Source organism: Spizellomyces punctatus (genome assembly GCF_000182565.1).
Source record: "Spizellomyces punctatus DAOM BR117 chromosome Unknown supercont1.2, whole genome shotgun sequence".
Lineage (NCBI taxonomy): Eukaryota > Fungi > Chytridiomycota > Chytridiomycetes > Spizellomycetales > Spizellomycetaceae > Spizellomyces > Spizellomyces punctatus.
This window is the reverse complement of record NW_015971538.1, coordinates 1224609-1245709: the sequence shown is the minus strand read 5'-3', so window position 1 is coordinate 1245709 and position 21101 is coordinate 1224609. Positions and strand designations below refer to the sequence as shown.

At 48.4% G+C, this 21101-nt stretch overlaps 10 protein-coding genes across 12 annotated transcripts; 5 read left to right on the top strand and 5 right to left on the bottom strand.

The window, feature by feature from the left end:
* The first annotated feature begins 286 nt into the window (after positions 1-286).
* Positions 287-1316, top strand: SPPG_01358 (uncharacterized protein). Its single transcript, XM_016749679.1, has 2 exons — positions 287-945; positions 1015-1316. The coding sequence occupies exons 1-2, from the start codon at positions 384-386 to the stop codon at positions 1098-1100; spliced, it is 648 nt and encodes a 215-aa protein (XP_016611945.1). The 5' UTR covers positions 287-383; the 3' UTR covers positions 1101-1316.
* Positions 1317-1379: 63 nt separating this feature from the next.
* On the bottom strand, positions 1380-2584 carry SPPG_01357 (uncharacterized protein). The gene is made up of 2 exons (XM_016749678.1): positions 1970-2584; positions 1380-1904 (listed from the first exon to the last, which is right to left on the bottom strand). The coding sequence occupies exons 1-2, from the start codon at positions 2397-2399 to the stop codon at positions 1504-1506; spliced, it is 831 nt and encodes a 276-aa protein (XP_016611944.1). The 5' UTR covers positions 2400-2584; the 3' UTR covers positions 1380-1503.
* A 385-nt stretch (positions 2585-2969) lies between these two features.
* SPPG_01356 (uncharacterized protein) lies at positions 2970-4696 on the bottom strand. The gene is made up of 9 exons (XM_016749677.1): positions 4601-4696; positions 4365-4539; positions 4143-4300; positions 3980-4089; positions 3833-3919; positions 3606-3767; positions 3400-3548; positions 3250-3339; positions 2970-3185 (listed from the first exon to the last, which is right to left on the bottom strand). The coding sequence occupies exons 1-9, from the start codon at positions 4675-4677 to the stop codon at positions 3099-3101; spliced, it is 1095 nt and encodes a 364-aa protein (XP_016611943.1). The 5' UTR covers positions 4678-4696; the 3' UTR covers positions 2970-3098.
* Positions 3135-6754, top strand: SPPG_01355. Of its 2 annotated transcripts, none has more exons than XM_016749675.1 (8): positions 3135-3572; positions 3634-3933; positions 3998-5224; positions 5280-5357; positions 5434-5550; positions 5606-5804; positions 5861-6412; positions 6472-6754. In XM_016749675.1, exons 3-8 carry the CDS (start codon positions 4865-4867, stop codon positions 6498-6500), a joined length of 1335 nt encoding a protein of 444 aa, XP_016611941.1. In that variant the 5' UTR covers positions 3135-3572; positions 3634-3933; positions 3998-4864; the 3' UTR covers positions 6501-6754. The 2 variants fall into 2 exon arrangements, with proteins under 2 accessions (XP_016611941.1, XP_016611942.1); XM_016749676.1 differs by having other exon boundaries at positions 3989-5224.
* A 723-nt stretch (positions 6755-7477) lies between these two features.
* Positions 7478-9424, bottom strand: SPPG_01354 (uncharacterized protein). Its single transcript, XM_016749674.1, has 9 exons — positions 9074-9424; positions 8945-9000; positions 8814-8875; positions 8587-8720; positions 8366-8530; positions 8218-8311; positions 7981-8137; positions 7859-7917; positions 7478-7805 (listed from the first exon to the last, which is right to left on the bottom strand). The coding sequence occupies exons 1-9, from the start codon at positions 9211-9213 to the stop codon at positions 7548-7550; spliced, it is 1125 nt and encodes a 374-aa protein (XP_016611940.1). The 5' UTR covers positions 9214-9424; the 3' UTR covers positions 7478-7547.
* Positions 9425-9434: 10 nt separating this feature from the next.
* Positions 9435-10969, top strand: SPPG_01353 (uncharacterized protein). Its single transcript, XM_016749673.1, has 5 exons — positions 9435-9926; positions 10012-10272; positions 10329-10484; positions 10556-10673; positions 10736-10969. Exons 1-5 carry the CDS (start codon positions 9479-9481, stop codon positions 10818-10820), a joined length of 1068 nt encoding a protein of 355 aa, XP_016611939.1. The 5' UTR covers positions 9435-9478; the 3' UTR covers positions 10821-10969.
* On the bottom strand, positions 10746-14002 carry SPPG_01352. 2 transcript variants are annotated; one of them, XM_016749672.1, is made up of 10 exons: positions 13489-14002; positions 13220-13427; positions 12972-13160; positions 12618-12916; positions 12250-12559; positions 12010-12195; positions 11666-11945; positions 11248-11594; positions 11109-11174; positions 10746-11037 (listed from the first exon to the last, which is right to left on the bottom strand). In XM_016749672.1, the coding sequence occupies exons 1-10, from the start codon at positions 13987-13989 to the stop codon at positions 10925-10927; spliced, it is 2499 nt and encodes an 832-aa protein (XP_016611938.1). In that variant the 5' UTR covers positions 13990-14002; the 3' UTR covers positions 10746-10924. The 2 variants fall into 2 exon arrangements, with proteins under 2 accessions (XP_016611938.1, XP_016611937.1); XM_016749671.1 differs by having other exon boundaries at positions 12618-12913.
* Positions 14003-14122: 120 nt separating this feature from the next.
* SPPG_01351 (uncharacterized protein) lies at positions 14123-15146 on the top strand. The gene is made up of 2 exons (XM_016749670.1): positions 14123-14430; positions 14499-15146. The coding sequence occupies exons 1-2, from the start codon at positions 14148-14150 to the stop codon at positions 14747-14749; spliced, it is 534 nt and encodes a 177-aa protein (XP_016611936.1). The 5' UTR covers positions 14123-14147; the 3' UTR covers positions 14750-15146.
* A 1062-nt stretch (positions 15147-16208) lies between these two features.
* On the top strand, positions 16209-19662 carry SPPG_01350 (uncharacterized protein). The gene is made up of 9 exons (XM_016749669.1): positions 16209-16479; positions 16572-16753; positions 16818-16957; positions 17019-17295; positions 17370-18307; positions 18365-18704; positions 18764-18852; positions 18921-19122; positions 19222-19662. The coding sequence occupies exons 1-9, from the start codon at positions 16361-16363 to the stop codon at positions 19311-19313; spliced, it is 2379 nt and encodes a 792-aa protein (XP_016611935.1). The 5' UTR covers positions 16209-16360; the 3' UTR covers positions 19314-19662.
* Positions 19482-21009, bottom strand: SPPG_01349 (uncharacterized protein). Its single transcript, XM_016749668.1, has one exon. It carries the CDS (start codon positions 20868-20870, stop codon positions 19590-19592), a length of 1281 nt encoding a protein of 426 aa, XP_016611934.1. The 5' UTR covers positions 20871-21009; the 3' UTR covers positions 19482-19589.
* Between the last annotated feature and the right edge of the window lie 92 nt (positions 21010-21101).

Sequence of the window (21101 nt, the reverse complement as noted above, 5' to 3'; positions counted from 1 at the left end):
GTGGACATGTCATGTCCGCTCGATTCCCTAGCAACCCTTCCTACATGGACTTGATGGGTCCTCATAGGTCCTGATGGGCCATCAATGTTAACTGCGAGTCCCTCCCAATAGGGTCAATTGTGATTTGTGATTCACCCCGCTGTCGTCGCCGTCGCTTTTCAACGTCGTCGTCCCATTTGCTCAATTTTCTTTATGAAACCATCAATCCACAACTGCACACTCAAACCGGCTTGTGTAAGCAATTGTACGCGATCGTCGAAACGGCTTGCTGACGTTGTGCTTTTGTCGTTTCACTGTCAGGTTTTCTTTGTCCGTCATCTCTCCCCATTCCCCCCAGTCCCCATTCCTTCTCCTCCGCCTTCAACGGAACCTCATAGAATATCATGCAGTTTCTCACTGTTCCTCTACTCCTCCTCCCACTTCTCGCATCTGCGGAAGCCGCAGGTGCATTCAAGATCTGCACAGCGGACACCAACAAGGCCTTTAGCCTAAAGTCCTATGGCGAGCACAAAGCGGCTCTCCCATATTCTGTCCATCTTCCTCAGGGCATAAAAACCTATGATCCTAACACACCTATCGAAGTAACAATTTCTGGAATTGCTTCGTACACAGAAATCGTTCTGTACGCTGCACAGTCCCAGTACTACCAGAACCACACTGGCACCTGGGTCGAACTCAACGGCGATGACTATACGACATTGGATGGCAATGACGAGAAGGCCGATCCTGCGGGATGTGGAAGTTACGGGAAGGGGGCTACTTTGAGCTCAAAGAGTGACAAGCAAAAGAATCTCCCAGTTACTTTCAAATGGCTTCCCCCAGTGCGACCGCTCAATGACTCTATCAAGTTTTACGGCATTGTTGTGCAAGGAGGAAATCAGGGCTTCAAGATGGTAACAACAGATGTTGGTGTTACTGCTGCCAACCCATGGCCTGAAACCAAAAGTAAGTTCCTTGTAAAGGTTTGGCGGGATATCAAGCATAGCTAATGTGGTGTATATTCGGTTCTACTAGGACAAAACTCGGCTACTAGACACGCAGCTGCTGCCTCTACCCTGTTGGTCATTGCGGGTGTCCTTGCGACAACATTTATCATCTAATAGTTCTAATATTGTCTCTATGACCCCGCAAGCGGAAAGCCGGCTCTTTCCGATGATTCTATAGTACTAGAACTATGTGGTTACTTCCTTTTGTAGACTAAGTAGATTGTAGATTAATCATAGGACTCTACTGATGTAGTTAATAGCAAATTCCACGCAGATGAATAATATGGTATATTGGAAATACTCTCAATAAATTCCAGCTTAAAGCGTCTACTATTGTGACCACTAGTTGCGAGCAGCTCACCAATCTTGGCATTTACATCTGCACATGCGAAGTCGACCGATGACACAAAAGTATTATTAACATTAAAGCTTAAGTATAAATAGAACGCAGGTAAGCACACATATACACATATCAACTACATCTAGTGTTTCATCACTTTCTCCTCTGCGCTTTAATCTAAATCCGCTGTACGCCACTCAGGATCTCCGACCTTTTCATCATTCTTTTGACCACATTTCCACGGCAACCAAAGCCCTGTGCGATTGCAATTACATCTGGCTTCTTCGTTTCGAGATCAGCTTGAGGGAACAGGAAGGGTTTATTCGATCCGTCCCCGGGATAAGAATCTTGCAAGCATGGCCAGATTCCTACGGACATGCCGTTCTCGGCGACCGACACAAGATTACTGGTGCAGGAAGAGTTTCCGTAGAAATCGACGAGACTCATCAGGCTGTGTACAGCCTCCAAAACATCGCATATGGCATCGCTCAGAATGCCTTGTGCGGTCAGGTTTCCGGTAAGAGCTGGTTCGTGAATTAGATTTTGGGCCAGGTGGTAGAGAAAGTAAAAGCGTTGTACTGCATCACAAAGCGCGAATTTAACTAAAGTTAACATGACTTATGCGGATAACGAGGCAACTTACGATCTTCATCAACATCCGACTTGATAACGTCGCATTTTTGCAACACTGGGAAGATTCTGCTGTTATACACACTCGCGGTGTTCATCAGGATCCGATCCAGACCTTGGCCAAAAATGGAGTCAAGCCATGATCCGGCGGCGGGTTCACCAGGCGTACACGTGGGAGTCGGAGACGTTGCTACCGTAGTGGTGGTCGCAGTCCACTCAGTAGTAGTGGTAGTGGCAGTGGTCGTGGTGGTTGGCTCGGTAGTCGGCTCAACAGAAGCACTTGACGGACTAGTGGGACTGATCAGCGTGAGAGTCACGACGGAACTGACCAATTGCCGACGCTCGACTTCGGCTGGACGCGGTCGAGCATCAATCAATGGGATACACAGGAGCAACAACAGTGCAAAGGTGAGACTGCAGGTGAAGCTCATATTGGGCGACATGTTTGCAACAGTTATTTCGATGGCAACTCTCTAAATACACTTGGATACCAGCACGGAGAGGGAACCAAGTGAGGGGAGAAGAGGGAAAGGACGACTTTTATGCTTGTAGCATTTTTCGCCCCGCCCCGAAAATCAGACCTGCATAATAGAGAAGCCTCGGAACGAAGGCCTGCCAGGATTCCCGCGCGTTCTTGTAACTAGGTCGCGCATACGTAAGCGTTCCAAAGGTGTTTTAACGGCCGCGTCGGACTTCGAGCGTGCGCGCAGCATGCGGTGTAGAAGGTTTCCGGGTAGACGATAAAGCAATAGAATCATGGAAACCCTATCCGCAGAAAGGGCAATAAATAACGTCAACTACTCCGCCATTACCTAACAACTCTTGCACATGCACTATGCAGATTGGAATGGATGCTCTTCTGAAATCGTTCGCTGCCTCAGCATTGTGATGACACGCATAAGTTATGGGACTGGAATGTACTATTTTCCAGCTTAAAAAGACTGCATTGGCAATCGATCTGTGGAGTTGGACATACGACTGTACAATAAAGGGGCACGTTTGCAGCAACGATACACTTTCAAATGTCGCTTTATAAATTTAAATGTCTTTCATACACATCATGTGAATAATGATACACTTCTGTAACTACGATTACTAAACCAAAAAATAGATAAAATTCTTTTTTTTCACAAAATTGCGGGTTAGTGATGTGCTTCCGATGTCTCCGGCCCTTCTTGCGGTTCATCAGAGACGGCAGGCTTTCGAGATGGTGGTGGTGTCGGAAAGATCTAATGTTGGGTATTTATCACTATATGGACTTACTTGGTTGCGATGGTAGATACGACCACCTACCTTATAGTACACATTTGTCAATGCGAAAAGAGCATATAGTAGTAACCCGACTCCCAGCAGCACTAAAATTGTCCTACCCCACCAGTTACCCTAGCAAACAGAAGCTTTAATTTATATGCTCTTCACTGAGGGGCTACCTACGCTGCATACCGTAAGGGTTTCCACAGCCTTGCCTGTGACACTGTGATTTTTATCTGCACTCGCTCCGTCCCCACCTGCGGCACTCCGGAACATGAGGATGGCAACTAGCAAGAACACAAGACCTCTTGCGGTGAACCCAATGTGGCCTAGTCCGTGAACTGAATCGATCTCAATACTTTGTCGTAAGCGCATCGATAGAAAGCTCAAAGACTCACTCAGCCGTCTAATCCATTTGTTCTCCAGTTTGTTCTGATACAAGTCCCGCTTAAAGCTCCCCGTATATGCAACTTGGAACTGTATGAAGGTGGCTAAAAGAAAGACAAGGCCAAAGAAGCAGACGCCAAATTTCCCCAGTGAACCGGAAGACGCCCAGCTGTCTATCATTTTACACAGGATGCCTCTTAGTTATGTGACCGAGGGACATCCCAGACACATTGCATACCTGGAAAGGAACTTTGAGTTATTTCTGTTCCCTGTTGTGCATCTCTCTGGCTACGAGTTGTGAAGATTGTTCGTATGACATAGTACGCTATCGAGTGACAAGTAAGCAGCGTTGTAGAACCCAATTTGGTTGAGAAGGGTTACCTACTGTAGGCAGTATACACAGCACCAGAAACAAATGGCGAGACTCGGTACTTGAAGAAATTCTTTTTTTGCGAGAACGTAGCATCCGATCCTTGACCTTGGAATGCCTCCCAGCTGTTTCAATTAGAACACGTTCAGAATGAATCCAAATCCGTAAGTGCACATACAATCTCCAGATGCAGTAAAATACGAGGGCGACGGCGAGGACAACCAATAAGGGAATTCCGACAGCGTTGTCGCCGACTAGGACAAAGACCCCCTGTGGTGACGAATCTTCCCCACCACCCGCGGCGTTTCTGATCAGGAGTCCTCCTAATACACCGTACTGCATAAATCCGTTAGCTACAATTCAGAGCACACGATCTGGTAATCTCAGCACTGGAACGCACGATGATCGATTTCGCAACGAACCCGACTCTACCAAAGACTTTAACGGCAGGTTTATGCTTTGGATCGATTTCAACGGCGTTCGGTGGATGGCGGAAATCCTCCGAATTGTACGTCACAGTAGAGCTCGCTGTACTAGGCCTACTTTCCCCTATCTTGATCTGGGGAGATTGTCGTCTGCCGTAAAGCAATGAGACGGCGTGACATTCCAAAGGCAGCCGTCAAATAAGATACACACCCACTCTCCAAGTCAACATCTTTACTACCAGGATCATATCGCATCTCTTCATGATCTGGAGTTATTCTTCTCCCCATTTGCGTCTTGTTCAAAAGCTGATATGCGAGTGGAAAACCAAAAGCAATGTGTGCTATTTCAATTTCATCCCAAAGTCCGCATGTGGCTGTGGAGTCAATAATTACGTGACGTCAGCTCATTTAGTGTGACATTTGACAGGACGAAGCGATCGGACTGGTAAGCGGGTTTTTTGTCGTCATTTGAGACATGGAGCGTCTCGCGGAGCTTCCTCCAAACGTCTTACCCCTAAGGGGCGAGGTCAAAGGATCGTTTGCATATGTTACGGTGAAGGACAGGCTTCCCGTCATATTGACAAAAGCCATCGACACTCTTACGCGAACCCTGCATGCCGAGACAGATGACTATCCCGCCGAGAAAACTGCGGAAGCCAAGGACTGCATATCTCAGTTGAGCAAACTGACATATGAGCTACAGAGGGATCGTCCCTTAGATATCCTTCGGGATTCGGAAGAGGATGCGGAAACCTGGAACTTCCTGCTAGGGGCGGTTGCCAAGGACAAGAAGACTTGGTTCTCGGCGCCTTGGCTCTTTGTCGAGTGCTACATGGTGACTATTGCAAGCTGTCGGCCAATAATGATTCTGACTGAACAGTCCACTCTAGTACAGAAAAATTCGCGAGATATTTAGTCGAACTAAATATTGGAAGGATTTTGATGTGTTTGCCGCACAGCAGAAGGAGGTGACTTTCATTGTTCATCGTATGTTATTGAATGATCAAATACTATAGAGCGGTTCAATGACATCTCCTCCTTTAGCCGGCTCTATTTGGATCACTCAAATCCGTGGAGGAGCTTGGGAAGCACCTCCATGACGTAGAGCTGTCGCTAACCAACGAATTGGAGCGAAAGGCAATTTTGAAAGAATTCCTGCAAGTGCGTTATTTTGTAGCAATAATGCAGCACCTTTGAATTAAGTCTCTCTGCATAGTTTTCCCTATGGGGCAATCAAACAGACCTGTCTCTGCTTATCAACGTGACTCACGCCGATATACACGCGATGCAGACGACATCGGCCGGAAGCTTGGCAAAGGTTGAAGAAAAGGTCATTGTTAACGACCTGGAAAAAGTTCTTCAACGACTGGAGGGCATCAAACGCGGGAGGGTCGACATCATCTTGGATAATGCAGGTGAGAGTTTGCCAGATGCCTAATCAGAAAGTCCAGATAATCCAACCCATCTGTAGGTTTTGAGCTGTTTGCGGATCTGTGTCTCGCAGATTGGCTTGTGCATTCGAGTACTGCGGCCAAAATAGTGTTCCATGCAAAGGCCTTCCCATGGTTCGTCAGCGATACCACCCACAGAGATTTCAAATGGACTTTGGACGCAGTGGAAAACCATGCACGCGCAACTAATAACGCTATTCTGCTCCATCGGTTGGAGAAATGGCGAGCATTGCTTGCGGACGGCACCTGGGAAGTCAGAGTAGATCCATTCTGGACGTTGCCATATCCTTTTTGGCAGCTTCCCACTGCAGGAAAGCATATCTACGAATATATGTGTCGATCGGATTTCTTGATCTTCAAGGGCGACTTGAATTATCGCAAAGCTGTTTATGACGCGGAATGGCCAGTAACCACGCCATTCAAGGAAGCCCTGGGCCCCTTAGCGAATGATAAGACTCCGCCACTCCTCTTACTCCGAACTTGCAAAAGCGATGTCGCAGTTGGACTGAAACCTGGGCAAGCTGAGCAACTTACTGCTGAAGATAAGGGTTGGATGGTCAACGGAAAGTTTGGTGAGCCTTGTAATGGAAATTTCGCTAATTCACGCCAGCGCTAATAGTTGCATCGATAGGGATGATTCAATACCATTCGTCCTCTTAAGACGCAGCCATTCTATCATTGTGACGATACCCTTGTGGCGTGGGCATCAAATAGCCCTGCTGTCATCTTCGATATTTGATGTGAGGCTGAGGCTTTAGAACCTTAGGGCAGACATGTATTCAATATTACAGCTAGAGAGCATATTTATGCCTATGAAGGCGTAATCCCGACTACGTGTATCCACCAGCCTCATGGCTTCCCAGAATTTATAAATTTTCAGGCCATTGACGGTAAATAGCATTTTGTCTCCAAAGGGGAATGCGTGGTTAACTGGGTATAAAGGTTTAGTTTCGTTGATTTACGCATATTCTCGAGTGCTCCACAGCCGACAGGGAACAATTCAAGTACGAAGCTGTGCTCCCCTTATACTCTCCCTGAAAGTTATAGGAGCGGTGGAGAAGATCTTCATACTTCAAAACGAGGGATTGTCCCCCTGCATGCGTTGATTCCTCCCATCGGCCATTAACCTGGGTGTCACAAAGCCTCCCCTATCTGACATTCCTGTACGGATCGTCTAAGGATGCTTTGTATTCAAAACCCCTGAAACCAACCACAGCCCACTAGCCATCGTTGCATCATTTCATGACTTCAATGTCATTCTTTCGCATCCGAACCCCCGCCTACATCGTGACTGGAAGGAATAAATACACTGGTAATTGTGCACGCCGAATGTCACAAGGAAAGCGTACGGGTATACATAGTAGTAATGCACCTCGCCGGACCGAAGGATCTGCTTCTCCCTGTTCGGAAGAATCGTCTCAGGTATAGCTTCGACCGTCGGTTCAAAGGCACACTGGTAAGCATGATGCTGGCAGTGGCCATTTCAAGTCACTAGATCTCTACGGAGTTCATCCTCTCTTGCATGGTCTCTTTTTGTTGCGTACATCTTTGCCCTTTTTTCACGGTAAGAGTTTTCTCAATGCAAGGGCACAAATCTGTTTCGACTGACCACGGCAAATAGTAATGTAGCATGGGCACCAGGTCAAAAGTAATGTACATTAAGCATGAGCTAGTTACTCGTGCTTTAAGTATCTCTAGTTAACAAAATTACAACGGAATTGGCGACTCAGTTCTCGTTCCCTCCAGCGCCATTCCCTCCAGCTTGCGCATATCATCTAGTATCTCCTCCCGCAGAGAAAGAGATTCTTGCAGTCTCGATAGCAATTCTTCGACAGCTGCGCTTGTCCCCGGTGATCTGGATTCTGCGATGGAATTATCGGGCGACAGTTGATTTGACTCGAGAACCTGCAGTGCCTGCAAACTCGCTTCGTGGGACTCCTTAATCGCATGCACATGATGTAGAATCTATCCCACAGTCAGAACGTAATTAACCATGCGAGTGTGTATACATAACAGACCTTTTCAAATACGTGGTTCTGCGCATGGGCTGCTGACACGGCTTGACCGAGCCCTGGTACTTTGCATAAAATGAGTACCTCCAGTGTCCAAAGCTTCAGCTCTTGAAGAAAGCTAACTGTACCAGCTCTGACGCTCCCAGGACTGTTTGCCTTCGAAGGCATCACCTCCACTTCCAAAAGACTTGCCATTTGCGTTAATTGTGCGGTAACACTCAAAGCAAGCGCTTGTAGTTGGGATATAAACTCTGGCGAAGAGTAATCCTGCGCATCCCTGTCAACCTGGCGTGAGCAAAGAGTTAGCGGACTGGTAATGGACGATGCGCTGAGACCTCTAGGCTACTGAAAGACTACAAAATTACCAATATTTGTTTGGCATGCAGGTCGTCGGTGGCGAGACGCAGAGTCTGTTGTTCATTGCTTATCCGGTCGCTCAAAAGACGCAGTGTTGATGAACTAGCAATCCGATTAATGAGCTTAACACTTGACGTTTTCACCAAAGATACTCACTCGAATTCATCAATTGCAGCGTTACCAACTGCTTCGTTAAAGACATTTTTATCAAAAACATTGCATTCGGTAGAAGTGGCCACAGGCAGATGCGAGTTGCAGAAAATGTCCAGCAAGTGGCAATCCTCAGCAAGCTGAGTATCTAGATCTATGGCACTGACTGATCTGATGTGGATTGTGTAAAGGTAATATCCTCTGGTCTTGAAATGGCAATTACATACATCCCACTCTTGCGCGGCTCCGCAGTATCGAGAGAAGCATCTGCGTCCGTATTATTTTTTATAGAGCCGTTCATCCGCACCATTGAGGAGAGAGTTTCCAGAAAGTGCTGACGCTCTGCCAACCTGCTTGTATCCTAACAGGGTGTGGCCGCCAAAGTTACCGACTGCCTGTCCTTCCTTTGCGTCCTGCGCATAATGAAAAACATGAGAGCTGCAATTATGCCCACCTCAAATAATTCGGTTTCCAAATTATCGCGAAGTCCCATCAAGGACGCCATAAATGGTAGCCCTGGTGCGAAATGCAAAACAACTTGAGGACGGACACAATTGGCAATATGAACATGATGAGTATATATACTCTGTGAATCTGGTACTCCTCTGTCGTCGCATATTCTCTTCAAAGAAGGTTCAAATCTACGTTCAAGTTATCAAAAACGCTCTGCGTGAGCGGTTTGGACACGGCTCAACAGGGAGAATCATGTGCCACCTTAGGAGAAGAAATTCTGCAACTGGTTTGAAGACGTCTGACGGGACAGGTGCGCTTTCTGCGCCGCTATTAGATATTAATTGTGCAGGTGGAAACCCCCACTCTTGAAGATTTCGACGCAGGAGAGGTGAAAGTATCATGGTGCTGCTGAGATGCAAAACCGAGATCGCGTATTTGGTTGTGGAACGCTCATGTCCAGACCACCAGACACGATTGTGGATGGCCCCACCTCCATGGCCTGGGAGAGTGCAAACCTCAACGACAAAACGACACTACCCGCACCCACACACAAGCACGACACACAAGCACGAGTAGAGTACCGCAAATGCTGAAGTCCCTCCCTCCAAATCCCACGAGGAAGAGCCTGTGGCCAACGATCTCGGGTGAATTTCTACGCGCGCCGGGATGATGGCACAGCAGCATCGGCCTCATCCATACTTAAGTTTTTTGGGCCTTTTTGACTTGCACCATGACAAGCAGAGAACGAGGGCAAGAGCAAAGATGACAATACCTCCGGTAACTTCCCAGGCACTTCAGAGACCTTCAGGAGGCTCGCAGCTGGTGTCCTCTTTCCCGTCGAGGTTCATTTATCTGCGTCTCTTGGCAATTGTGCTATGGTTCCGCACTGTTTGGGTTGCCTTTTGGGGTCCGAAGAAACCTGTGGACCAGGACAACGAACTGCGCGGAAAGCGTCCACGCCACGTGGCGGTAGTGTTTCGGCCTCTGCAGCACAGCTTGAGTTCAGCGTACGACGAAGACGGCGAGTACCAAAGCTGGATGAATTCAGTGGGGAACATAGTGGAGTGGTGCTTATCCGATGGTGTGGCGTGCTTAACAGTGTTTGACGAGAAGGGTAATATATACTATTGTTGCAATGTAAACTGACCTCTTGAAGCTTTTCAATTTTCAAATTAATCATAGCTCTCAAACGTATGCAGGATTATTAAAATCCCATGCTGCAAGTTTGGCGCAAATTGTCGACAAGCTTGACTTCTGTCGAGAGAGTGCTGATCCACCGGTGCAAGCAAAAGCAAGCATCCAGTTCTTGGTATCTGGTTCGCCAATAGATCGTACCCAAAGAGAGCGGACTATCCTGGATGAAGGAATAGATTTGGATCCACATGGTGTCCGTCGACCTACCGATGAACCACAACCATCGACGTCGTCAAATAAAAATTCAGAAAGCGGGCGACATGTTGGTAAGGGGGAAGTTTGTTATTGTAATTCCTCGCATTATTTTCATACTTTGATGTAGACCTGTTGGTGAATCTTATTTCGGCGTCCGATGGGCGAAATTCGCTCGTTCGCGTAGCCAGAACACTGGCACGGCAAGCGCTCGCGGCTTCTCGTGCTGACAACCCCGTTCACCTCACTGCAGACGTGGACCTGATAGACAAGCTCATAAAGGCTGGTACGTGACAGTTTCTTTATTCCAGAACACGGCTCCTTCCGGTGCCCCTCTCCTTATAACAAATACCACAGATAGCCCCGATCTGAACCAGTTTCCAGAACCTGAATTAATCTATGTGGTTGGCTGCCAATCAAATTTCGTTGAAATCGGGAACCTCTGTCCATGGAATATCCGTCTCTCTGAATTCTGGTTTGTAGATGACCTTCGTATTCCACTTATTGTCGTTTCTCCTGATAATCTGTGTGATACAGTGCGGTGCAAGGGGAATTGTCATTTATGGGGTATAGAAGAGGCATGAAACAATACGCCAGTTGTCAGCAACGCTTTGGAGCATAAATTTAATATTGGGTGTTTCGATAATAGATCAATGTGATTTGGCAAGCATGCCGCCTCTGCTCCCTATATACGATAACGGAAACTACTTTTCTTCCTGTCCACTATTATTTGAAATGTACAGGGCAGGCCCGGCTGCCGAAATTCGGATTCGTAAACCAAGCTTCAATGCAATGCTGGTGATATAAACAGAGACAATTCAATCGCGCTATTCGTTGCCCTATTTCGAAGCTTAGTAAATACGACTGGCAAGAAGTCAAAGGCGATAGACCGGCCGATTGCGCATCACACCTTGCAGAAATTCCTCAAAGCAGATTGCGCACTCCCTATTCGGAAGGTCCTCTTTCAGAATCTGGACTAATGTGGGACACCACCAGGTTACATTGAGAGGCTCTAAACAGTTCTTGAGGCCTAATAACAATTTACCCACCCACATAACGATTGCCGCTGATCAACTGCCCTTGTCCCCGTCCAGTGGCGACTCTATCCAAGCAATCTGCAACATGTGCCTCCATTTCCTCTTCGGACATATTTTGGTTGTCTAGACTGGCTTGACAAACAGGACACTCATTCATGATGCTCTCAGCGGCCGAATACGCCGATCGTGACGGTGACGGGGGATCGCCCATATGTGTTGGGGTGGAGGGGGGTGTGGAATGGGCATTGCGGTTCGAAAGATAGTCAAAGCAGGAGTCACAGACCCGATGGGGTGCGGTGTTGGGAAATAGAGGAAGCCTGGATGCGGTGCAATTCGCACAGAAAATACGGCCGCACCACCTAAGAAGCGCGTCAACCATGTGTACAGCGAGTTCAACACTGGAAAATGCAATGCGACGACCCGAACATACCGGCAGTGATGTCTTCGCAGCCATATCGTAAAGCGGCGCTGACATTGCGAACATTGGGGAGCTTCGTCATCAGGTTGCCATGATGATATCGGTGACATGGCAAGCGGTGCAGAAGAAGTAGTTCCACTGAGGGGATTAATTGGGGTCGAGATTGCCATTGATCGCGCCTCTCCAAAGGGTAGAGGCGATGGAGGTTGGGCGTGTTCGTCAAGGACCTCCGGCCGCTCCTGTGTATCCGGCATGCTTTCAACTATTTGATTTACCTGTGTCGAGGGCTGCCCTTCAATGCATGTTAACAAGCTCTATGGATAAATCATCTCAAAAAAAGGCTACGTGTCACTCACCACCATTCCCTCCTAAAGGTAATTTGCCTTTAGAGCTGGATGCTGCTGGTGAACCCGTAGATTTCCCCTCCTCCTCCTCCTCTCCCTCTGCGACCGTATTGATGAGGGTATTTAGCTGTTCAGCATGCTCCAAATATGAAGTGACCAGCGAAGAAGCCATTCGTTTGACATCCGCACGTTTTTCGCCTGAATGATGTATTAGGCGGGAGACTTCTTTGAAGGATTGCAGTGTCAACATACTTTTGATGCCGGTAAGAAGCATCGCAATGGCTTCCTCATATGATTGTAGCTCATCTTTCACCATATGCATGTCACCTTCGTTTGCATCTTGCGGAATATTCTGCACAAGAGCTTGCGCCCGAGCGACATAGTCGCCAGTGGCATCAATACCATCGGCATCTTGCTCTCCCCTGCTGCCAGATGTATCATCGACTCTTCGCTTGCGAACACGGATCCACCGTCTGCGCCGCACCCAACCAGTCATCGCCAAGGTCGAACCAATTGGTGCTGCTGTCCATTGTGCGTCTGGTTCCTCAAATGCTTTGGCATACTGACGTGCAGCGATTCAGCCGACGTTTTTTGATCTCATGATTCACTACCAAGCTTACCTGCCAGCCTTCCACAGGGTCTACTCTCGGATGCTTGGTGTCCACACGCCAATCCGTCAACCAAAACCATCCCCTGACCAGCTGCCCCGACTGCGGGTTTCGCACTAGCGGTAAATGCACATCTTCAAGAGTGCATGGGCGCCCTGCCGAACTAGACCATGGACCTCGGATGTCATTCTTACTTAAATTTGCCACAGAAAATTGTCGGGAGAGGAACCCTGATCGCTGGTTCTCATGAATCACTTCAACAACCGTATTGTGCTGAGCCATTAGTGGGTGCTTTGACCCACGTTGCCCTGCTGACCAAGGGTGAGGCTTCGCACTCCTGGAACAGTTTCAGCACCACCACCTTACCTTGATCCCTGGATAGCCGCTCCAAGGTATCCTGTTCCGACACTTGTAGCACTTCACAAATGTAGGCCTCCTCCGATTGAGCAGCCAAGTCATACGCGGTGTCTCCAAAATTGTTCTTCACAAGCGGGTCAGCCTTGTTGTTTAAAAGCAGTTCCACTAAATCCAGAAATCCCTTAGCGCTCGCACTCACTACAACAGCGATCGTACGTTAACACATGAACAATCGTATTCACACTCAAGGAACGCACTTAATGGGGTGTGGCCTGTTCGGCTTTTGGCGTTGACGTCTGCGCCACCTTCAATGATTGCTCTTGCTGCAAATAGATGACCTCGCGATGCGCAGTTATGCAGTGCTGACCACCCGTCACTGTCTTGTTGGTTGACATTTGCATTCTTTGAGAGGAGATATCGTACGACTTGTGTGTGACCGTTGTACGCTGCTTTTAATAGAGGTGTCTGGTGCACAGAAGTATGAAATAGAGTTCAGGGTATTGAATATCTATGAAGTGTGCATTACCTCGCCTTCGCGGTCTTTGACGTCAACATCCACCAGGGACGTTCTTTCGACCAACAGTTGAAGCACTTCCAAATGTCCACGTGAGGCAGCATAGTGTACTAATCCCAACCCTGTAGCGTTCGAAACGCCTCTGCCAGATGAAAATTCTTTGAAAGAGTCTTGTTCCTGAATTTCAAGGTTCTGCTTTCCCTGTGTTTTCAAAAGGTCGGACACCCTCGAAACATCGCCAGACATGACCGCCTCCACAAGTTCTCGTTCAGCAGTCTCCTGAAACGACTCGGAATGCGTTGCCGACTGTGCTGCTGACGACGAGATAGTAGACGCGCTATGGAGGGTTGGCAAGATTCCATCGCATTGTGGAAAGTGGAACGAGCCGTAGATGGGGTGAACGCGATGAGGAAGACATGGGCCTACCAGCGCAGGAAGTGAAGGCGGTGATGGTATGCCAATATTTTGTGGAGCAGGTGAAGGCACGGCTGGCGCACCCACTAAACTTGCCATGCTTGTCAGTTACGATGACGGGGGAGGACGGTGTTGAGCAACCAGTTCAACGGCGCTTACTCACTGATGACACACTTTGCTATGGCAACAAAATCATGTGACACCCCCTTACGCAAGCACTGGAGGCGACGATCGTTCTCAAGAGGCCAACGGAAGAGATGTCGTGGGATTTCCCTTTTGAGAGCTCCAGTCCTTCAACGTTTGCTTATCCTCCTCCTGCTCCTGTCTCGGATCCTGTGCGAAAGGTCATAATTCGACGTACGCTGCAACAACGCGCAGCACCAACTGAAGCAGGCTCTGAAGCTGGTGACGGAGAATATGGAGCACCACCCAGTAGAACCGCCGTGGATAAACAAGTTGTATCTTCAACCGAGATACTAGGTGTTGCTAATGCTGGCCAAGAGGTTATCCCTCCCACCCCCCAATTGAAGGAGAAATCCGGTATGTTGTCCTATAGCCGGGCAATGAACTCAGTCATGCTGAACTAAGCTGGGCAAACTCTTACGAAGGTTTCGACACTTCAATACATGATAACGTAGAGGCTGTACCACCTCTCAGTGACGGCGGAATAAAAAATGATGACCAAGCTACACAGGTCTCCGTCAAAGCGAGCAATGTGGATCTGCGGACATTGGCCATGCGGGGCGTCTTATCTGAAGAGGATGTGCACCGAAAACTTGAGGAGTTGAAGGCAGAGAAACATGAAATCTTCAATCGGCTTCGGAAGTTACAACAAGAAAGGTCTCATGGGGGAACTTAGCTGAGGTGACGTCGACTGTCGACTGCAAAGACACGGTCACTTCGGCAATCCGCCCGCTTGCTACCTATGCATCGACACCTGAAATTGATGCTGCTTGGTCCGACAGTTTTTGACGTGAGCCAGTTTGGCGTGAAATACGAGTTAATCTACGTTGCCGTGTCAATTATATTCCGCGATTTTGGCCTAGCACGGAGCTCAGGGGAAAACACCTGCCTCTGCTGCAGAGGTTGAGGATTTTTCGTCGCATGGATGGCTATGTTAGATTGACGGAGTGGCCTAGGGGACGTGGCTAGTGGCTAGGTTAGTTCATTATACACATGCATCACATATCCAGTACCCCGATCGTCAACGAAATACATATGCCACTTTCAATCATATGCCTTTGGCACTCTCGGAACTTGGTCCATGCCACCAGAAGAAAAGCATCCTATATTCCTTTATCGTATATCGAAAGCGCAGACGAGATGATCCGTTGCTTCACATTGATCTGATTAAGACCCTGATAAGCATTGGGCAAAGGAAAACTATGCACCTTCGCGCAAAGTTGCAACCGGAGCAACAACTTGGTAACTCACGATCTTTGTTAAAAAATGAAAACGTCCACCTTTCTGCGAAGCTGCTTTTAATCCTGTGGTGACACGCCTTCGCCGAAGATATGTACTTTAAGGTTACGTGGAACGGTTGATCATCGTCCATTATGATAATTCGTTGTGGGTCGTAGTTTTGGAACGATGCTTTTTTTCTTTTTCTCCTCTGTGAGACTCAAACACAGGATACAGATGTGCTACTTTCCGGGGACACCATGATGCCCTATGTCACCAGTGCTGGGGTGACGTAGAGCATAGTGCAATTCACTAGAGATTTGTAGGACCACGGAACTGAACTGCCGCTAGTACCTTCAACTAAAATATTTTCAAGTCTGGATATTCGGATTTTTCTGAGAGATGGTAGGATTATGGCATATCAATGTTATTCTGCCCCAAGTGTTTCAATACCAAGCTCGGTCATTGTATTGAGCATTGCTTCTTTCTTTGTCCCACTCACCTGCTTGGTTTCTCTTTGTCACTCAGTCCCATCACCATCCGTAGATTCATAATTAGATGGATCAAGACAGCTTAGCGCGAAGGGAGGAAGGAGTTCAGGATTTCAATAGATACTATCGATGGGACCTCGCCGGCAGCATATTAGCACTATCAGTAAACAGTCTGGGATCGCATCCCGCCGATAGCCAGAGGATGGTTTCCATCCGAAAATACACCAGCAGCTAGAATAAGGAGGATAAGCAAACCGTGCTCAGTTGAAGTAAGCCCACCCTGTGCAGGGCAAGAGACGTCCAAGGACATCCTTCACCAGCAAATGCGAGTAAGCGATCGGACGCGCATTGGCAAATCAGTCACGTGATGCTCGAGGAGTCAGGTGCGCCAGGGAACTTGCCTGTCGTAACTCTTGTCGAAATCTAGGTTGAATTTGGCCTGAATTGCCACTTGAACATCACCTTATTGCTCTCCCCAGACATCCTCATCAACACGTTGGACTTGGCACATTGTTGCGAGCATCGAAATCCGTCTCTTCTTTTTACCCCGAACCCCTCTACTAGGTCATAGATCCGTGATGTCGAGTTCTGGAGAGGCCACCATTATACGCTACCCACGAAGCCTTCTGCTGGAGTTGCAGCATAGCCCGCTGGTCCAGAAACCAGAATGCTTGCCGAATGTTGCTGAGTTGATGAGGTACACAGAATTGGCGGTGTTGATGCGCTACTTCCTTGTTCTAGCACTGATTACCCCATCTAACTGCAACATTCCTATTCCTACCATATCAGTGTTTCTCAGATACGCGCTGTGAATAAGACCAGTGATGGTACAAGTAAAGGGGACGCCCTTGAGGGAAAGCCACGGTCTCATGCTAAAAATGGAGAAGCAACCGCAGATAGGGTGGGAGACGTGGATCTTCACTCGCTTCGCTCAAAGCCTTCTACATCTGGGTCCTTACCACGGACATCTGGTGAGCACGACTAGGCCTTGATTCTTTCGTACAACATATGGCCTTTCCTGATCTGCATCTGCAGCTGTTGGAGAAAAAACTATTGTCTTTGGGCCCCCAAAGATGAACTTCGCGTCCGCCCAATCCACTGGTAATAAGCCTGTAGATCATGTTGAATCTAAATCCGGTGCAAAACCTGTTGAAGACTTTCCCAGGCCTCCGAAGGTATGTGGTGTGCGCGCCATTTTGTGTTGATACTGTCGATTGATACGATGGCGCTTTTCAGTATTCGGTTGCAGAGCGCATGGCGTCACGCCAAAGCAACCAAAACAACACCAAAGTACGAGAAAACGGCGCGACGGCCATCCCAACGAGTGAACCTCCCCAAAGGCGCTTAAGCGTATCTGACCGCTCATCGGACCGGGGGACACGCAGTTCGGAAAGGTCAACCAGTGGGCGAGATAGTGACAAAATGGCGCGGGACTCCGACCGAGTAAACAGTTCAGGATCGACTTCCAAAACTAGAACAGGGGAACCCGGTTCGTGGAGAGATCGCATGGAAGGTACCACCACTCTTTCAGCCAGAAGCGCCTTGACTTCAGTTTAGACCTTGATCAATTCTTGCATTTTCACTCAGGCCCTTCTGCTCGTTCGGCGATGGGCAAGGCAGTCCTGGAAAGTCGCTATTCGGGTAGTACACGCCGGCAGGTCCGCGACCAACAACCAGAGTGGATGACGGCGGATACGGAAAAATTAAAATTGGAGAGTACCAGCAGCCCTTCAAATGAACCTCACTCTTCTGCGTCCGGTGAGGATGACATACAGCGTTTCAAGGCGCAAATGAGGAATCGTGAGCGGTTGGCGAGATTGGAAGCAGGTGATGAGAGGGTGAAAGGCGCTCCTGCAGAAGAATTAGTGCCCAGTAACAAGGCGCCTCAATCAGTAGCCAAGGAGAGTGATGGCGTAGATTCCTTTTTTGATATGGGCTTTGACTTGAACAAAGTAGATGTTGGGGAGCTTTTCGAAGGGCGGAAGAGTGAACAGGCCGTTTCCGGGCACAAGTTTTCCGAACGATCGCGATTTGCTCGCTTTTGGAGTGATGAACCAGAAACCGACTCCCAGATGTTATCGGTGCTTAGGCCTGAACAAGCTAACGAGAACATGCAACGGATTGGCATTTCCGACCTGTTTGACGCAGGTGCTGCCGGGCTTCGGGACCAATCTTCACGCTCTCACCTTTTCTCACAACACCACGTCGAGCAGAGCACGTCTTCCGGAGTTCTGCCCGGCCCCCGCCACGTTTTAAGTGAAGACGATGTCATCTCCCGCTATCGTGCAAAGCAGCGGGTACTTTTGGCGGAAGAAGACATTATTACCCGTTACAAAAGCAAGCAAATAGGTTCAGGGAATGCAGATTCAATGGCACCCAGCTATCTGAATGAGAGCAGCACATCACTTCGGGACGTAGCGGTGGATCATCGTCGCGTACATCCGGTAAGAGCCGATCCGTCAGAGGAAGATCGAGCGGGCATCAACCGCGTGATGGAGAAGCTCGCATTCTTTGGAATGAGCCAGGTACGAATCAGTCCCATGATTTTACTCTAATTTGTGAGACTCACTTGCCTTTGCTAGACCCCTATTGTGAATGAAGAGCCACAAAGTGTGCGACAAAAGCATCAGCATATGAACCAGTCGGCTGTGCTCCGCACCCATTCATCCGATCACCCGTCCGTACATCATACAAATTCAATTCCGCCACAATCCCAATTTTATGAACGTGAGCAGGGCCCACGCCCTCCAGCTCAATCGTTGTATCGCAGCACCATGAATATGGGTCTTCCCGACGATCCGACATCTCAGTTAACCGCAATGATTCAAGCTGCTAGCAAAGCCAAGCAAAATCATCAAAGTCCACAGGATGGCTTACGTCCTCTCAAACAGCCTGTGGATCCTGTCGACTTCCTTGCGGGAGGTAGGGTAAATTCCTTGAGTGCTTTGACGAGAAGTATGCTAAGGTTCAACTGCTCGTAGATACTCGAGTTCCACCTGCTGCACCGAATGTTATGTTTGTTCCTCCGTTCGGCACCATGGGACATCCAATTCGGCCAGGATTGGGCCATGTGAGCATCTGTGATCGACCCTCTACATCTCATCAGGCAACTGACGTATCTGTCTTATATCAATGAAGCAGGGCTTGCAGCATCCTCCCGTGGCCATGCGACCCAGCGTGCCTCCTTTTCTTCCCAATGGACCAGTGCCGTTCATTCCCCCCCATTTGCTGCCACCTGGAGCCTCGCAGTTCCCCCCGCAACCGCCACTCCTTCCCGGAATGTTCCCTCCTGGAAGTGTACCTCCATATGGGATGCCTGGAGTCCCGCCCCCCTATCCAGGTACGTAATGTTAGAGTGAGTTCATGGCTGTTACGAGCTTTGCGTGAGTGGAATGAACGAAGAGAGAGCATTGGCCTGATTCTTCGTGTGTCTTTGTAGTGTTTATGAATCCTGGCGTCCCACTTCCGCCTATGAAACCCCCACCCGTGGATGACATCGACAAACCGAACATTCTTCAGTCCGCCTCTTGAATTGGTTTTCGAGCCGTTCCTATTCGTGATTCTAGTAGGTGAATGTAAATGTCCGGCATATCTTGTGTCGATTGTATAAATGTGCGAACTCCATCAATGAGAGCAATAGCATGGAATGATCAGCAAACTCTCCTCTGTTGACACTTGTACAGGATCTTCCACATCTCATACCAGATGTCGAGGCTAGCGTTCCTCTCAAACGTCAAATGCATATTAAACAACAATAAAACAAATCTAGCATTATATATACAGAAGTCTATATGCTTAATACTAATACTATGACTGCTTAGACCTTTCAGCACGCTTGCGCTCTTGCTGGAGTTTGAAGGCGCGCCTCGACGCTTCTCCTCCCCCAAATAGGTCAAACCAACGACCTGTACAAGAGTAATGTTGCAAGTCAAATGTTTCGGAACCATCACACTGACATCGACCTGCCATGGCAGGTTGATCCACAGGGCAGTGCATAATAGGATTGTGGTAGTAGCCGATTTCGTTGAAGAAGTGTATCTGTGCGGGCTTTAAAAGCATGCTGACAGCGATCGAGTGAACTGGAGCATCCCCCCACCTCTCGTAAAAAAAGCCACCCGCTTTATCTAAGTAATTGAAAAACTCCAAGTACGCCCGGGATCGCCATAGGTGAAGGCTGGCAATCTCAAAATTCGACCAAAAGTGACAGAGATTATACTCGTCAGGCTTATTTCCAAGCCAGCGCATGGAATTGTCCTTTCGTACGAAGCTAGGATGCTCATTCATGAACTGACGAACTGTTTTCCATAGAGTAGGTATCGTTTCCGGGAACTCGTAGAGCGAAACAGTAAATCCGTACAGCTTATTGTTTTCTTGCATATACCGGAACGGATCGTCAGGAATGTCGCAAAGAAACTCCACTGATGGCTCGACGCGCCAGTAGTAATCATATTGGTCAAGTAAAGGATGGCGGAAGAAAAATCCCGAGTTAAAGCGGCACATGTGACGATACGATTCGCTCCCCCCATAGATCACATCTTTCGCAGCCATCTCTGACCGAGCGTTTGCTGCGACTGTCTGATTTATCCAATCCGGATATGACCAGTGTTCTTTAGGAACAAGGCCAAACTGAACATCCGACTCTGGTGATATCCCTCTCATCGTAGTTTTGAAGTCTTCAGAGAAGGGCTCATCGTTTAAATATACATACGGATAATGGTACTTGTGGTTGAATCTCTTCTCGAGCTGCCCAATAGCGTTCTTGGCACCATACAAGTCATCATTCCGGGCGAGCATCACTATAACGCCACGTACGCGCGGTTTCCCAAGAGTGTCTGAGTTGTTTGCGACGCTATCCACTGCGACCAATGTTATCCCAGCCCTTTGAGCGAAAGCCACATCCGCTCGGGTGTAGGGTGAGCCCGGCTGATGGAGTATCCGGTTAAGATAGGCTTTCTCGGCTATGCCGTTGGGGAAGCCGTATTCGGAGTCTTGGGCGGACAGGGAATTGGACAGGCATACAAGAGTTATGGCGACGAGAATTGTGCCAATTAGCAGGCGCAGTGTTCTGCCTCTTGGTAGGGTTATCATTTCTCATCAGGACACCCGGCGCACGAAAGGCCGAGAAGAAAGCGGATGCAACAGCGACTTAAATAAGGGTAATGGAGGAAACTTTACGGACTTGTATCGACGTCAAACGACCCAAAAACTAAAAATATCCGCTATGGCCGGAGATTCTGTTCGCCAGCGGGTCATCCATTTGACTCATTCTCCACGTGATCTCGCCACAGCTTTTGGACCATGTCTGATCGGGCAGATCTT

Excerpts from the sequence above, each read along its gene's own strand:
- SPPG_01358 (XM_016749679.1), top strand. The coding sequence starts at position 384 with ATGCAGTTTCTCACTGTTCCTCTACTCCTCCTCCCACTTCTCGCATCT. Across the intron at positions 946-1,014 it reads CCCATGGCCTGAAACCAAAA|GACAAAACTCGGCTACTAGA; the intron begins GTAAGTTCCTTG and ends CGGTTCTACTAG.
- SPPG_01357 (XM_016749678.1), bottom strand. The coding sequence starts at position 2,399 with ATGTCGCCCAATATGAGCTTCACCTGCAGTCTCACCTTTGCACTGTTG. Across the intron at positions 1,905-1,969 it reads GTCGGATGTTGATGAAGATC|TACAACGCTTTTACTTTCTC; the intron begins GTAAGTTGCCTC and ends TTTGTGATGCAG.
- SPPG_01356 (XM_016749677.1), bottom strand. The coding sequence starts at position 4,677 with ATGGGGAGAAGAATAACTCCAGATCATGAAGAGATGCGATATGATCCT. Across the intron at positions 4,301-4,364 it reads TCGTTGCGAAATCGATCATC|TACGGTGTATTAGGAGGACT; the intron begins GTGCGTTCCAGT and ends GGATTTATGCAG. Across the intron at positions 3,768-3,832 it reads AACTCAAAGTTCCTTTCCAG|ACAGCTGGGCGTCTTCCGGT; the intron begins GTATGCAATGTG and ends GTAAAATGATAG.
- SPPG_01355 (XM_016749675.1), top strand. The coding sequence starts at position 4,865 with ATGGAGCGTCTCGCGGAGCTTCCTCCAAACGTCTTACCCCTAAGGGGC. Across the intron at positions 5,551-5,605 it reads TTTTGAAAGAATTCCTGCAA|TTTTCCCTATGGGGCAATCA; the intron begins GTGCGTTATTTT and ends CTCTCTGCATAG. Across the intron at positions 5,805-5,860 it reads CATCATCTTGGATAATGCAG|GTTTTGAGCTGTTTGCGGAT; the intron begins GTGAGAGTTTGC and ends ACCCATCTGTAG.
- SPPG_01354 (XM_016749674.1), bottom strand. The coding sequence starts at position 9,213 with ATGATACTTTCACCTCTCCTGCGTCGAAATCTTCAAGAGTGGGGGTTT. Across the intron at positions 8,876-8,944 it reads AGGAGTACCAGATTCACAGA|GGCTACCATTTATGGCGTCC; the intron begins GTATATATACTC and ends ATTTCGCACCAG. Across the intron at positions 8,531-8,586 it reads GAGCCGCGCAAGAGTGGGAT|ATCAGTCAGTGCCATAGATC; the intron begins GTATGTAATTGC and ends AATCCACATCAG.
- SPPG_01353 (XM_016749673.1), top strand. The coding sequence starts at position 9,479 with ATGATGGCACAGCAGCATCGGCCTCATCCATACTTAAGTTTTTTGGGC. Across the intron at positions 9,927-10,011 it reads AACAGTGTTTGACGAGAAGG|GATTATTAAAATCCCATGCT; the intron begins GTAATATATACT and ends AAACGTATGCAG. Across the intron at positions 10,273-10,328 it reads AGAAAGCGGGCGACATGTTG|ACCTGTTGGTGAATCTTATT; the intron begins GTAAGGGGGAAG and ends ACTTTGATGTAG.
- SPPG_01352 (XM_016749672.1), bottom strand. The coding sequence starts at position 13,989 with ATGGCAAGTTTAGTGGGTGCGCCAGCCGTGCCTTCACCTGCTCCACAA. Across the intron at positions 13,428-13,488 it reads TCAAAGACCGCGAAGGCGAG|ACACCTCTATTAAAAGCAGC; the intron begins GTAATGCACACT and ends TCTGTGCACCAG. Across the intron at positions 11,038-11,108 it reads CTTTGAGGAATTTCTGCAAG|GGCAACGAATAGCGCGATTG; the intron begins GTGTGATGCGCA and ends GCTTCGAAATAG.
- SPPG_01351 (XM_016749670.1), top strand. The coding sequence starts at position 14,148 with ATGTCGTGGGATTTCCCTTTTGAGAGCTCCAGTCCTTCAACGTTTGCT. Across the intron at positions 14,431-14,498 it reads CCAATTGAAGGAGAAATCCG|GTTTCGACACTTCAATACAT; the intron begins GTATGTTGTCCT and ends ACTCTTACGAAG.
- SPPG_01350 (XM_016749669.1), top strand. The coding sequence starts at position 16,361 with ATGTCGAGTTCTGGAGAGGCCACCATTATACGCTACCCACGAAGCCTT. Across the intron at positions 16,480-16,571 it reads AATGTTGCTGAGTTGATGAG|TGTTTCTCAGATACGCGCTG; the intron begins GTACACAGAATT and ends CTACCATATCAG. Across the intron at positions 17,296-17,369 it reads GTGGAGAGATCGCATGGAAG|GCCCTTCTGCTCGTTCGGCG; the intron begins GTACCACCACTC and ends ATTTTCACTCAG.
- SPPG_01349 (XM_016749668.1), bottom strand. The coding sequence starts at position 20,870 with ATGATAACCCTACCAAGAGGCAGAACACTGCGCCTGCTAATTGGCACA.